This window comes from Vitis riparia, chromosome 17 (assembly GCF_004353265.1).
Source record: "Vitis riparia cultivar Riparia Gloire de Montpellier isolate 1030 chromosome 17, EGFV_Vit.rip_1.0, whole genome shotgun sequence".
In the NCBI taxonomy this organism is placed as follows: Eukaryota; Viridiplantae; Streptophyta; class Magnoliopsida; order Vitales; family Vitaceae; genus Vitis; species Vitis riparia.
The window spans coordinates 421,491-435,673 of NC_048447.1; the positions used below are offsets into that span (position 1 = coordinate 421,491).

At 35.6% G+C, this 14,183-nt stretch overlaps 2 protein-coding genes across 2 annotated transcripts; both read left to right on the top strand.

Moving 5' to 3' along the window:
- The first annotated feature begins 9,072 nt into the window (after positions 1–9,072).
- On the top strand, positions 9,073–10,395 carry LOC117904748. The gene is made up of 5 exons (XM_034817504.1): positions 9,073–9,157; positions 9,241–9,285; positions 9,425–9,614; positions 9,761–9,905; positions 10,093–10,395. Exons 1-5 carry the CDS (start codon positions 9,073–9,075, stop codon positions 10,393–10,395), a joined length of 768 nt encoding a protein of 255 aa, XP_034673395.1.
- A 123-nt stretch (positions 10,396–10,518) lies between these two features.
- LOC117904368 lies at positions 10,519–13,885 on the top strand. Its single transcript, XM_034816945.1, has 3 exons — positions 10,519–10,960; positions 11,062–11,467; positions 13,656–13,885. The coding sequence occupies exons 1-3, from the start codon at positions 10,540–10,542 to the stop codon at positions 13,660–13,662; spliced, it is 834 nt and encodes a 277-aa protein (XP_034672836.1). The 5' UTR covers positions 10,519–10,539; the 3' UTR covers positions 13,663–13,885.
- Positions 13,886–14,183: the final 298 nt, after the last annotated feature.

Genomic DNA, 14,183 nt, shown 5'->3' on the forward strand with positions numbered 1-14,183 from the left:
GGATGCTCAAATCAATGTCAATACACCAAAAGGATAGTAGGGGGATAGTTTAGTCTAACTTTGTTACATCATGTCTTGCTTTTAGGGGCTCAATCCCAATAACAACAACCTCTTGTTGCTTTCAAGTAAATCCTTCAGCCACTCTAAAGGGACGATGGTCTTCAACCTAAGATTCAAAGAATAATCCTTGAATGAGAGATCAATAATGGTGTGACACTTTAGGTTTTCTCTCTAGGAGACCTTCTCTAAAGAAGGAAAGGTCTCTCAACAATCTATCTCCAATCTCATTAAGATCTCTAACCCTCTAGGGGTTATTAGGGAGGTATTTATAAGCAAAAGCCTAAAGAGTTTTGGTTTTGGAAGGTTTCTCAATTGAGATTGTGAAAAACTTGGTAGAAATTGCATGATCACTTGAGCCAACTCATGGATTGCTTGAGCGCATTGGGTGCTTGAGCGACATGGCTTGCTTAAGTGATCTTGAGCGTTTGAGAGCTTTAGGATGATTAAGTGGTCCTGCTATTTTTTTAAAACCAAATTTAAATCATTTTAAGTTCAAAACAAAAATTGTCCTCTTAATACCTCAACATAGCCCAATTTTCCACAAGCCAAACCTCTTTAGACGTAACTGTGACTTCCCGATTGGATGAACAATAACCTTTGATCTTCAACGAAAAGCAAGTCACTATCTAAAAAGACTTCTATGACCAAATATAAGAAAGAACAAAATTGCTAACAACTATATAAGACTAACTGACCCAATAATCTCTTATTTTGGAAATTTTGTGACAAAACATCGTTACATAAACCCACCCGAACTCTCATATGGGCCAAGTGTGTCTAAATAGGCCATATGTCCCTAAATGGGTCGAGGTGTGTCTAAATGGGCCAAATATGTTTACATGGGCTAACGTATGTCTAAATTGGCCAAATGTGCCTAGAAGTATACCTAAATGAACTATCCTAAAAAGAAAAAAGGAAAATTCTAGATCTAACTCAAAGTTGCCAAGGGTCACAATAAGAGGCCAGATAAATCTTTCAACCATAGTCTCCAAGGTGGCTCAAAAAGGTAAGTTGTATCATTAGCAATGTGCCACCAAGGAACTATTATGGAGCACTAAAAAAGCACTCAATAGGACATGTGTCGAGGGGAAAAATGGAGGGTCTACATCTATATGATGCAACTAGACGAATTCATAGCAAAAGGCCAAGAGCAACCAAGGACAAATATATAGATATATTGGCGATATATCGACGATGTATCACTGATATATTGTGTATTGAAGAATATGAATATGATATATGTGTAAGATATATCAACTAATGGAAAAATATAAAAAAATATCAACTATGTATCAATGATATACCAATGCTTTCTAATATATCAATGATACAAGCAAAAAAATCGCCCTTTAATGGAAAAAATTTGTATAAATTTTTTATGATATATCGGAGATATATCAATGAAAAAATGGTGATGTCTAATGCCCAAACTTTTAAATTTTATCCAATGGGTTAATGTTGGATCAACCCAACTAGTCTGTATATGATGACTTTTTAATATTCTCTAATGGGCCAAAAGATGGATGAGATCTAACGACTTAATATATGTAAATTTTTAACTTTAGTATTGGCCAAATGCAGACTTAGGCCTAACCTGCCCGTCTATTGTGGCCAACTGTTGTATAAGGCAACATCTTATGCTCTTATTTACACAAAATGAAAAAAAAATCACATATAAGATAAGGTTTAAAACAGATGGGTTATGTCATTAAGCCAAACTTATTTTATAGTATATATGTGCTTAGAATTGTTTATATATATGATTATTATACATATATATTTTTATATATTATAATATATTTTATAAATAATTAAAATAAAATTATTATAAATAATTTAATTTTAATTATCATATAATCTATTTTGTAGACTAATTAAATATAGGACAAATATAAAATCATAAATAAAATTATCAATATTTTTAATAAAAATATTTTGTTTCAAAATGTACCAATATTTTTAAATAAAATCATAAATACATTTGAATCACATAATTAGTACATTTGCAATAATTTAGTTTAAATTAATGATTTAATTTTATTTTGATATTCAAGTGTAATAATAGCCTATTGAGAATAAATGAACTTAGTACATTTTTAAATTGAATTTAAATTATTAGATTTTTATAATTAATTAATATATTTTCAATAGATGTAAGGAAATTAACTTAGCATTAGTAATACATTTGAATCACATAATTAGTACATTTGTAATAATTTAGCTTTATAATGAGTGTACACTTACAAAATTCATATTTCTTATCGACTGACACGATATAATTAAATTTAATATCACAAATCATATCATACACATATCAATTTCGTCAACAAAACAACTTTAAAATATCTGTTATACTTCTAATTTCATTTCTAAGAGTATTTTCTTACATTTTCATGAGTTTTGATTAATTTTTTGTCCACCGATATTTTATGTCAAAATATTCGTCAATATATCTCTCATATATCCGTAAAATTCAAGTATTGATATATCCGTGATTACCGATATTTTCATCATTGAGAGCAACTTGTGTGCAAGTTGCTTAAATTCATTTATGGATTAAAGCTAGCATCTCGCTCATAGAATAGAGGTTTTGATCAAGTTATCAAGACTCTTGGTTTTGACCAAAACAAGGATGAGCCTTGTGTATACAAGAAGACGCAAAGAAGCATGGTTGTGTTTTTGGTCGTATACATTAATTGCATTCTACTAATTAGGAATGATGTAAGGTTATTGTCATCAGTCATGATTTGGCTATCTACTCAGTTCCAAATGAAAGATTGGGGTAAGACGCAATGCATTTTTGGGATTAAAGTCCTTCAGGATCACAAGAATAGGAAGATTGTGTTGACATAAGCTACCTACATTAACAAGCTTTTAGTCAACTATGTGATGCAGGACTCTAAGAAGAGTCTACTACCCTTCAAGCATGCAGTGTCTCTTCTCAGTATTAGTGTCCTAGACAGTTAAGGAAAAAGATCATATAAAGGTAGTACTCTATGCTTCAATAGTGGGTAGCCTTATGTATGTGATGTTATGAACTAGATTGGATATTTGCTTTACTATAGGGATTGTGAGTAAATATTAGTCCAATATAAGCATGGAACATTGAATGATTGTCAAGCATACACTCAAGTATCTTCAGAGAATGAGATATTATATGTTGATGTATCATTGTAATGAGTTGTTGCCCCTTGGGTACATGGATTCAGACTTTTAGTCTGATAGAGACTCTTACAAATCTATCTTTGAATTTGCATTTACTCTAGGTGGTGAGGCTATTAGTTGGAGGAGTGTGAAGCAATTCTATATTGTTAACTCAACTACAAAAGTTGAATATGGTGTTGCTTCTGAAGTAGCAAAGGAAGTCATTTGACTTCGGAAGTTCCTGATGGAACTTGAGGTAGTACCCTTGGATGTATCACCCTTGGTGCATTTTTGTGACAACCATAAGGCAATGGCATAGTCTAAAAAACAAAGAAACCATCAGAAGGGTAAACACATTGAGAGGAAGTATCACTTAATACGTGAGATAGTATTTAGATGAGCTATGGTTGTGGAAAATATCGATTTTGTGGAGAACTTGGCAGATCTCATCATGAAGACTTTGTCTTCTAGTGTCTTTAATGGTTATAGGGATAACTTAGGTGTCAAATATGTTCTAAGCATGCTTTAGGGCTAATGGGAATTTGTTGGGATTAAACATTTGAAAGCATAACATGATCTAACAGATTAAGATTCAATTATCAATTATTTTTTTCTATATTTCTTAGTTTCCCATTTATTATCCTATTTGCATTAATTGGTTGTCTAAGTATACATGCCCTTATTGCTTACATTATACATCACTTAGGGACATTATGAGTTATACAGAGGATATAAGTCATAGGTTCCTTGTAAGAAGATAAGTTGTCCATAGTCATTCATGGATTTATGCAATGTAGTAAATACTGTAGTGCACTACTTTCTAATTAGAGAGATAACTTATCTTGGGCGTCGGGATGGTTTTCTCGTGGTGAGTGCACTAGCATATGTGATGTACACTAAATAAGACCTTCGGTGAATCATGACATAAGACTATTGATTGTCATGATTCACTAGACTACTATATTGCATAGACTCTCAACCTTGAGAAGATATTAAGCTTATGTCAAATTAAAAAACAAGAGACTTTGACTTATGGGTGAGACCCTAAGGTGGTCACATATCCCTAAAGATTGGGTCACTATTGATGATAGGTATTCTCAATAAAGGCACCATGATATCTTATGTGATTGAGACAATGTGTCTCCTTGGGTGATCCAAAGGACATGCGATTTAGAAGACTATGGCTACAACCTTTGCTTTAATGGAAACTTGACATATGCTCCTTAGAGTTAGGGTATGTTAATTGATCATATAATAAGTGGGATATGTAAATTAAGGATTGGAGAGGTAATCTTGAAAGGTGATAACATTACCTTATTATATTTTTTACACCAGTTGGGAGTTTGCATCATGACATTGGCCTATTGAGTAGTCATGACTTTACCAACTTACTATGTTTCATGAGCTCTCAAACTTGAGTGAATATTGAGTTAGTGCTCAGGTTTTCAATGACTTTGACCTATAAGTGAGATCTTAAAGTGGTTATATATTCCCTAAGGATTAGGTCACTATTAATCAGGGTATATAGCAACAGGTATTCTCAAGATAGGTACTATGATATCTCATGAGTTTGAAATAGTGTCTCCCCTTAAGTGATTATAAGGATATGTGATTATGAAATCTATGGTCGTAGTGATTCTTTTAGTAGAATTTGGCGTAGATATGCTCTTAGAGAAATAAAGTATGTCAATTGATCACATCATAGGAGAATCTAAGACTCAAAGATTGTAGTAGTAATCTTAAGAGGTTGATGGCATTCACCTTGTTAAATTACAAATACTAGTTCATAGGAAATTTGCATGCAATCATTAGTAGGTCACAAACTCAATTTTTCTAGTTATCTCAATCTAATATTATACAATACTGAAGTGCAGTTGACTCTCTATAGTAGAATATTGATTTAACTTCAAAATATATTTTTGAGGGAACCATGTTTTCTTATGAGTCCCAATGGTTTCCATTTGAGCTTATATTTCTTGGTGGCACATTATTTGAGGGATAGTTGGGTTCTTTATTCATATGTGTGCATAGAAGTATTTTGGTAAATATGCAAGATTGCATAAGAGCTTATGAATGGTTTTTTTATATTGGACTAATTAATTCATTTGAGTTTAATGAAGTTAATTAATTAATTAGAACCCAATAAGTTAGATTAAGTGACTTAAGTCAAAGATTGGTTCAAGTCACTTAAGCCCACAACTAAGCTTATATAAACCCCTTTAAGGGTTTAGGGCTTGTTGTTTTGTCATTTACTCTTCTAAAGAGAGGAAGCCCACCCTCCATCATTTTAGAGGGAAGTTCACCCTTCTCAATTGTCAAGATCCAAGGAAGAAATATTAGACAAAAGATCTCTAGGTCTTCAAGGTCATCTTCAATACTTGGAACTTAATTGGGAACATCAAAATCTAAAAGTTAGTATTTTAACTCTAAATAATCAATTTTTAAAATTGGAATTGTTTCCTTTATACATAGATCTAAGATGTCAACACAGACTTGATGAGAGTCTCATAAGGGATGAGATAGTTATGAAAAATTTACATTTCTAATAATTATTTCATGTGATAATAAGGTAATTAGACTTATCAAAGTATAATCACTTATCCCATTGGTTCTATAACTAGAGTTCACCCTTCATCTCTCAATGTATCAATAGATTCAGAGTGGTTAATAGTATTTATATGAAGGTGTCTTTCTCACCCTTTCTTTTATATTAGTCTTTAGAGTTTTACAGGTTCTAGGATGTGGAATTGGGTGGTTGCTCTCATAGCACTACTCTCTTGATATCAACATCTTAAGAAGGAAAGACACAAAGGATCCACTTTTCACTTCCATTTATGCACATCAAATATTTATGTTTGATTCAAATTTATGTTGTTGTAACCTAATATCCTAAAATTTAGTTAAATTTACATAAGCTATGAATTTGAGCCACGTTAAAATTTGGGTTATAGAATAAATTATAAACATATGGAGTGGGCTATAAACAAATGAATCAAGGTACAAGCAAATCACGTCAAGAAACAAATAAATGAATATTAATGAATAGTGAGATGGGATAAAAGTATAAAAAAGAATGAGACAGGTAAACGGACCTTAGTAACGGCACGGTCCACTTGGGGAGTGTAGCTGGACCCAAGGCAAGGCAGCAGTATTCCAGCGAGCGAGCGAATAGGGTGCGAGGTGGTCATCGGAAGGAAAAGGCGCTTGTCTGCATGTACTAAAAAAGTAATTTTCTGGCATTTTAGTTCCATTCAAACCCACCACCCAATTCCCAAAATGCACACTAACCCACCACTCTCCGCTTCTCTAAAACCCTCCATCACCAACACCACCCCACCGATCTCTGCTCTTTGAAATCCTCCTCCGCCCTGCCAGCTCCACCACTCCATGGGAGTTGTTTGACGCTTGAGCCAACACCACCCACCACCCATAAGGCCATAACCCACCCCCACCACTACTTCGACCGCCCATCAAACCACCACCCACTAAGGCCACCGCACTTGAGATTAGACTCCACCACCACCACCACCACCACCACCACCCGTCACCCATCTCCACCACCACAGCTCATCGATCATCTCTACCATCGCCAGCCTTCACCACATTTTCTTCTACTCTCCCATTCAGCCTGCTGGTCTTCTCTTCTCTTCTCTGCTTCTTCATTCTTAAGGTGATCCTTTGTTTAAACTACTAGTATTCATTATTATGATTTTCTGCTTGCTCGATCTCATGCATGTAGAAAACTGTGGCCAGATATGTACATGTAAATTGACCCCACCGCCCCCTTTATTTGTTTTCTTTCTTTCTTTCTTGTATGTGTTTTGCTGCTGTCGAAACATTTTGCTTCTTGTTTGCTCTCTTGCTTTTACCTTAGATCGTGAAGAGTGTATAGCTGGGGTAATCCCAAAAGAGGGTTTTCTTGTGGGTCATTTCCCTTTGTCTACTGTTTAAATTTAAATTAAATATAAATGATTTTTTTCTCCTGTCTTAGTCATTTGGGGAGAAGAAGGACAATTACTGAAATTGCTTGAGAATGAACTAAGTTTTAGTATGCCATTTTGATGTAGCAAAGGAAAAGGGAAAGGACAGAAAGGAAATGAAATAAAAGACGAAGTGTGAGCTAATTAGATCTTTTAATAAGGAATGAAGAGTTTGAAAACGTTATAAATTTTATGCTTGTTAGATTCCATTTATGTTATATTTTCCATCTCAACCAAACAAGAGAACATGAAAGTCCTTATGATTTTTTTTTTGCTTTTGCCTATTTGTTTCTGAAATCCAAATGGAGTATGAATAAACTTTCATTACATCACATTTCATTTTGCACTCTAAACATTCTTTGCTTGATCCATAGAAGCTTTGCACTTACTGGTTTTACAGTGGAAACAGAAACACCAAACATGAAGTTCTTGATTTATGGATATAAAAAGAAACATTAACTTATAATGCCTTTTTATTTAAAATGGCACATTGAGGAAATAGATAAGCGGTTCTATCTATTGCAACATCAGCACACCACTGACTACCGTTTATTTGTGATGTTAATCTAATTCCTTACTTGGAAAAAATCGAAATTATCACTCAAGATTTCAATAAATGGTATGATGGTTTAAAAATATCAGATTATTCCTTGGATTATGCCAACCATCAAGACATAGATTGATTGGACCTCCAAGCTCTGATGTCACCATTGGGGTTGTAATAGTGGTATCTTGATTGTATTGATAAGTGAAAGGATTAGAACAAAAAAAACTGAATGCAATAGGAAACAGGGTAATATACTAGAATTTTTGTATGGTTCATCCCACAAAAAGCTGTCTACAAGCAAGACGCTCTAACAAGCTTCCCTAATCAATAGACACTGCAAAATTGAAGTTTCTTCAGGAAAATAAAGAAGGAAAGGAAAAATTGAAAGATAAGAACACCAAAGAGGATCATTAGAACTTCATGATAGGGAGTTGGAATGGTGGATTCTTTCATGGAGAGCAACCTTAGCAAAGGCTAGAGAGAATGGGGAGGATGAAACTGATTTAGAGACTAGGGGTATGGGGTGTTTTCATTTTCTCTTAAATCCTATTGCAAGGCACTTTCTAGAAGTGTAATTACCCTTTTTTAGCAGCGGAAGTTGGGGTTATAATGTACCCTCGAAAGTTTATTTCTTCATTTTCACAGCTATGGGGAACACCTTAACCATAGCAGGGAAGATATGAGTGAATTGATGTTGCATGTGTAAACGAGAACAGAGATATCCAACTGCCTGCTTATCCATTTGTGCTCTTCAATGTTTGCCCTGTTGGGGTTGTTGGCTTTTGCTTTAGTATGCAAACATTGGCTGATTCGAATGGGATTTTATAAAGGAAAGAAGGAAGTATGGATGATGGCCGCTGTTTCTCTATCTGGATAACTAAGGAGTGAGGGATGCCAATCCCATGCCATTTAGTGCTGAGATTAAAGTATGTCTTCTAAATCATTTTATATATTTGGTCATTGGATTCTTTGGTGTGCATCTGGGTGGAGTGGTGAGGGAGGAAGATTGTCCTTTATGAACTCATAGGTAGTTTTGGGAGTTAGTGCCATTTATTCAAGTTTTTTTTTTTTCTCTTTTTCTTTTTCCTCTTGACTGTTGCTTGTATATCCCATGTAAATAGGGTGGCATTGCTTTTGAGTTCCTTTTGATCATCTTATTTCAATCACTAATGCATTTGTTTTTAGCTCTTTAATTGGATTGCAACTACAAATTGTACATTCTGTGAGCCCATGATGAGTACAACTCATGTGACATTTTAGCTGTGTTTTAACCATAAGCATCATAAAATTTAATTTAGTTATAACTCTTCCTTTTGTGTACTATTCACAGTTTTTAGTTAAATGTGGTATTACCCATCAATGTATACTGGCTTACTGGATGACAAATCCAATCATTCAAACTGTCACAGTTTATTCTATAACCGTGGTAAAATTTTATGCTTATTTATTATAATTGAATTTTTTACCCTTTTCCAAGAAATTCCTGAGCTTATTGTTGTGGATTTGCAGGTCAAAATGATGCAAATGAAGTTTCTGCTAATGTTCATGATCATGGTAAGGTGTCGATCAACAAAGAATAGAGTTCAATGTAACTACTGTGCTAAATCGATGAGTGGGTTCAGCCGGCTTAGGTACCACTTAGGATGTGTAAAAGGGATGTAACCCTTGTGGAGAAGTACCTGAAAATGTGAAGGAACTGATGAAACCAAGTTGCTTGAACTGAAAAGAGGCAGTCTCGGCAAGGAAGTGGGGACCTTGGAATACCCAGATCTTCCTTGGAAGAGGAAATGGTATCCTAGCCCAAGTGCCATTGAGCATAGAAAGCTCCAAACCACCCAAAAAGCTGGTTCAGATAGCAGAAAGGATGTACAGAAGGACACAGTGTCAGAAATGGAGTGACAAAGAGGTTTCATTACCCAATGGAAGAAGAGGTTCACAAAAGTTGAGGATCATAAAGAAAGAGAGGATTCATCATCAGGCAAGCCAGAAATGCATTGTAGATTTTTTATGAATTGGGTACTGATCTCAGTGCTGCAACATCTCCTAGCTTCCAAAGAATGATAACTGCTGCTCTCGGCTGTGGTCAGATTGGGTATAAGCTTCCTAGCTGTCAGGAATTAAAAGGCTGGATCCTAAAAGAGGAAGTGAAAGAGATGCAACAGTATGTGAAGGATGTTAGAAATTCATGGGCAAACACAGGGTGTAGTATCTTATTGGATGGGTGGATGGATGAAAGGGCAGGAACCTTATTAATGTTCTAGCAGATTGCCCAAAGGGCACAATTTATATCGGTCATGTGATATTCAGCCTTTATTGCTGATGTTGATGCCTTACAGTTTTTATTGAACAATTATTGAGGAGGTTGGGGTTGAAAATGTTGTTCAAATTATCACATATTCAATCTCAGACTGTATGGCAGCTGCAGGCCAGAGATTAATGGAGAAGTTCCGGACGGTGTTTTGGACAGTTAGTGCATCTTATTGCATAGAACTCATGTTAGAAAAGATTGGGATGATGGATCCCATTAGAGGAATATTGGATAAGGCCAAGGCCATTACAAAGTTCATTCACAGTCATGCAACAGTTTTGAAGCTCATGAGAAATTATACTTCTGCTAATACCCTGGTAAAACCATCAAAAATTAAATTGGCAAAACCTTCTTGACTTTAGAGAATATAGTCTCAGAGAAAGACAACCTGCAAAATATGTTTGTCTCATCTGGGTGGAACTCCTTGATCTGGGCATCTAGGAAGAGGGGAAGAGGGTAGCTGACTTAGTGTGGATCCCGCTTTCTGGACTGGGGCCATAATGGTCTTAAAGGCAACTATTCCTCTGGTGCGAGTTTTGAGTTGGATCAATGGGAGTGATAAACCCCAAATGGGTTACATATACGACACGATGGACCAAGCAAAAGAAGCTATTGCAAAGGAATTTAAAGATAAGAAATCTCAGTACATGCCATTCTGGGAAGTGATTGATGAGATTTGGAACAAACATCTATATAGCCCTCTCCATTCTACAGGTTACTATTTAAACCCGCATTTCTTCTATTCAAGTGACTTCCATTGTGATGCAGAGGTTGCCAGTGGTATCCTGTGTTGTATCGTCCGTATGGTACCAGATCTGCATGTTCAAGACGTGATAGGTCTACAGCTTGATAAGTACTTATGGACTGAAGGTGCTTTTGCCCAAGGAAGTGCCTTTGACCAAAGAACCAATATTCCTCCAGGTTAGAAAAATGTATTTCCTTCTGATTCTTTGCATATTCCGTTAGTTTGATTTAACTACAAACCGATTCTTATGATTTATATTTGCTATCAATTTAATTAGTCTTATGGTGGTCTCATTATGGCCGACAACATCCTGAGTTCCAAAGATTTGCCACTCGGATTCTAAGCCAGACATGCGATGGTGCCTCAAGATATGAGCTGAAAAAGAGTTTGGCTGAGAAGCTGCTGATGAAAGGAAGGAATCCTATAGAGCAACAACGATTGAGTGATCTGATATTTCTTCACTATAATCTGCACTTGCAGGGTTTTAAGTCAAGATTAAACGCAGACATTGTGCTTGAAGAGATTGACCCAATGGATGATTGGATTGTTGAAGAAGCAAAAGAGAGTTCGTCTCAAAATGGTGACACAGCATGGATGGACTTGGATTGTGAAGATAGAACCATCATTGAAGATTTAGTTAATGGAAGGGGACCTTCTAGCATTCAACCAAAGGTGGAGACTGGGTAAGATTAAACAGATGAGTTTTGTTTTGAAGCATGATGTTTTCTCATATATAACAGTATTCTCTTTTTTGATATGTATACGTGTATTTGTGAAGTTACCTACATGCATTGCTAAATTTTTTAATTCCAAGAACATAGATTTTAGCAAGCCATGCTTGTTAGGGATTAAAGTTAATTTCCTCCCTTGCACAATCACTTTCACAACTAAAGGGAACAGAATTTCTTGAACCTAAGTTCTTTGACCTACATAAAATATGATACGTTTTGCATGTTGCTTGCAGCTAGAAATGATTTCATGGAAGAGGTCTACATGGAATTTCTATATACCCATCCTAGAATTTCCACTTCCAGAATGATTTATTATAACCAAAAATCAATTACCTCTCCTCACTCCTACAGTCTCAGCTTCATGTATATATTTTGCCTTTCTTTACCAATATGAGGGTTTTATCCATACCTATTTCAAGTTCTAACTCATCAATAACCTTCTAAAAAATCTTTGACTAAATGTGATTTCCAATTAGTTTCCTTCTGACTACTCCTATCTAGAAATCTAAAGCTCCACCTAAAGGGCCTTGGCTTGACTAGTGGCCAATAAAAAGGTAAATATTAATGACAACTTGAGAGGATAAGGCCTTTCAAGGCCCTTTACCCCATGCCATGTAATATGTTTAGATAGCATGGAGACCATGTATCACTTCTCTCTTCATTGTTCAATTGCAATGAGGATTATGGCCCAACTTATTTGGTTTAGCTGGTATTGCTTAGGTTCATCAAAACAGATATCTTAAGCCTACAAATCATGCTTTTAAGGGGATTTGTGGGTCAGAGGTAGGGTGCATTTTGGAAAGAGAGTGTATGGCACTATGCTTGCCATTGTTCAGGTGATTTGTTGGAAAGGGATGTCAGGAACATTAGGGACTAGTGGAGCTTTTCAGTTTTTGTGAGACCCTATCCGCTATCTCACCTTTGATGGCTGTGCCTAGGTAATCTACAACAACTAGGAATTAGGAGTGTAATTAGAGATTGTTGTGGCAGTGTACTGAGAGCCTTCTCCAAGTTAGTGGAGTTCGACTAGCCTAGCCATTGAGATCAAGAGTTCAGCAGTGTTAGAAGGCTTGAAAAATGCATGTTCTTTAGGGCCTAGCAATCTTGAAGTGGAAGGGACTTGGTCATTGTTATCTACAAGGTGTCTGAAGGAAAGAGATCCTTTTGGAAACTGAACAGTCACATCCAAAAAATTGTTGACATTTTGAGAGGATTGGACTCTTTCTTGCACTCTTTGCATTGGGATATTAGCTTCCCCCACAATCTTCAAGAGACCTTACCTAGTGCTACCCCTTATCATTGCCCAATAGTTTTAGATACCAAACCATTCAAGTGGGAACTGGCCTCATTTAGTTTGGAAAATATGTGTTTCCTTCACCCTTATTTCAAGGAGTGTATTGGTACATGGTGGAGGTCCAAGTTGTAGGATGGGAAGGTTATAAATTCATGAAAGAATCACAAGGCATCAAAGCAATTTAATGAGAAGACCTTTGACCAGTTTAATCATTTGATACGTTGGAATCAGCTTTATGAACTGAAGGCTGGAGTTGGTCTGAGAATTAGTAGAAGTTCCATTGAAGGATAAAGCTTGCTTGGTCTTGGAACAGTGTTATAAAAGCATGTATGGGGCACAGTTTAATGGAGAGGACTCCAACTTCTAGGTTAGACATCTATGCTACCTTGTAACTATATTCAATATCATCTAGTGTTGGAGTCTTGAAATTCCACCAAGCACCAATAGAAGGAAATGAGGATGAGAGAAACAAAATTGACAGTATGAAGAGATCGATCACGCTTTTAATACTTTCACACCATCACTGTTATCATCACGTAATCCTTTGGGAGAAAGAAAAAGAAAAGAGAGATACTTGACAACCATTCCATGTAGAATGTTCAACATGTATAAAGGATCTGTTTATTACCTCAAGTAAGAAGTGTTCTCTGTTTCCAGAAAGTAGTAAGTAGCTGGAACAAGGAAGTGTTTTACTTTGCTGCTTGGTAGCAGTCATATAATGAGCAGGGTCTTGACCTTGGTCTTTTTTTGCTCTGGCTATGGTTTTCGTCCCCTTAGTTGTTTACATGGAATTAGTATGTAATTCAATTCCTGTTTTCATGTGTTAATGTGCTCCTCTGATACCAGGTCTTGACTTTTTGAGGGCTGGGTTTTGTGCTCTGTGGAGTAGCATCCGGCTTTTTTTTTATGGAGGACGACTTGGTAATGGGGGGGTGAAGTTTTTTGGTATGTAATCATATCATCACAAGCTCTTCGGGCGTTATTCGCATTTCTATCCATAAGATTTTTTTCAACCCTTGATCGTAAATACTAACTTGGGATCAGCTTTTATTCAACAGATTATGATGACTATTATAGAATTTTACTGTTTTACTTTTTACTTTTACCACCTTTATCAAAATATTATTAGAAAAAGAAAGTAGTAAAAAAACAAGCCATTTTAAACTTCATAGGAAGAAATATAATCATTATTAGTGGTAATTGGACGCACTCTCAGTAATATAAAAATTTATTAAGAGGATTTTATTTGAATTTCACCTTTCTGTCTTCTAACCCCGAAATTCCCAAAAGGGACATGCAAAATATCTTATAAAAATCAAGGATAAACAAGATGTATAAAATATAAGAGAGAGAGAGAGAGAGAGAGAGAGAGAT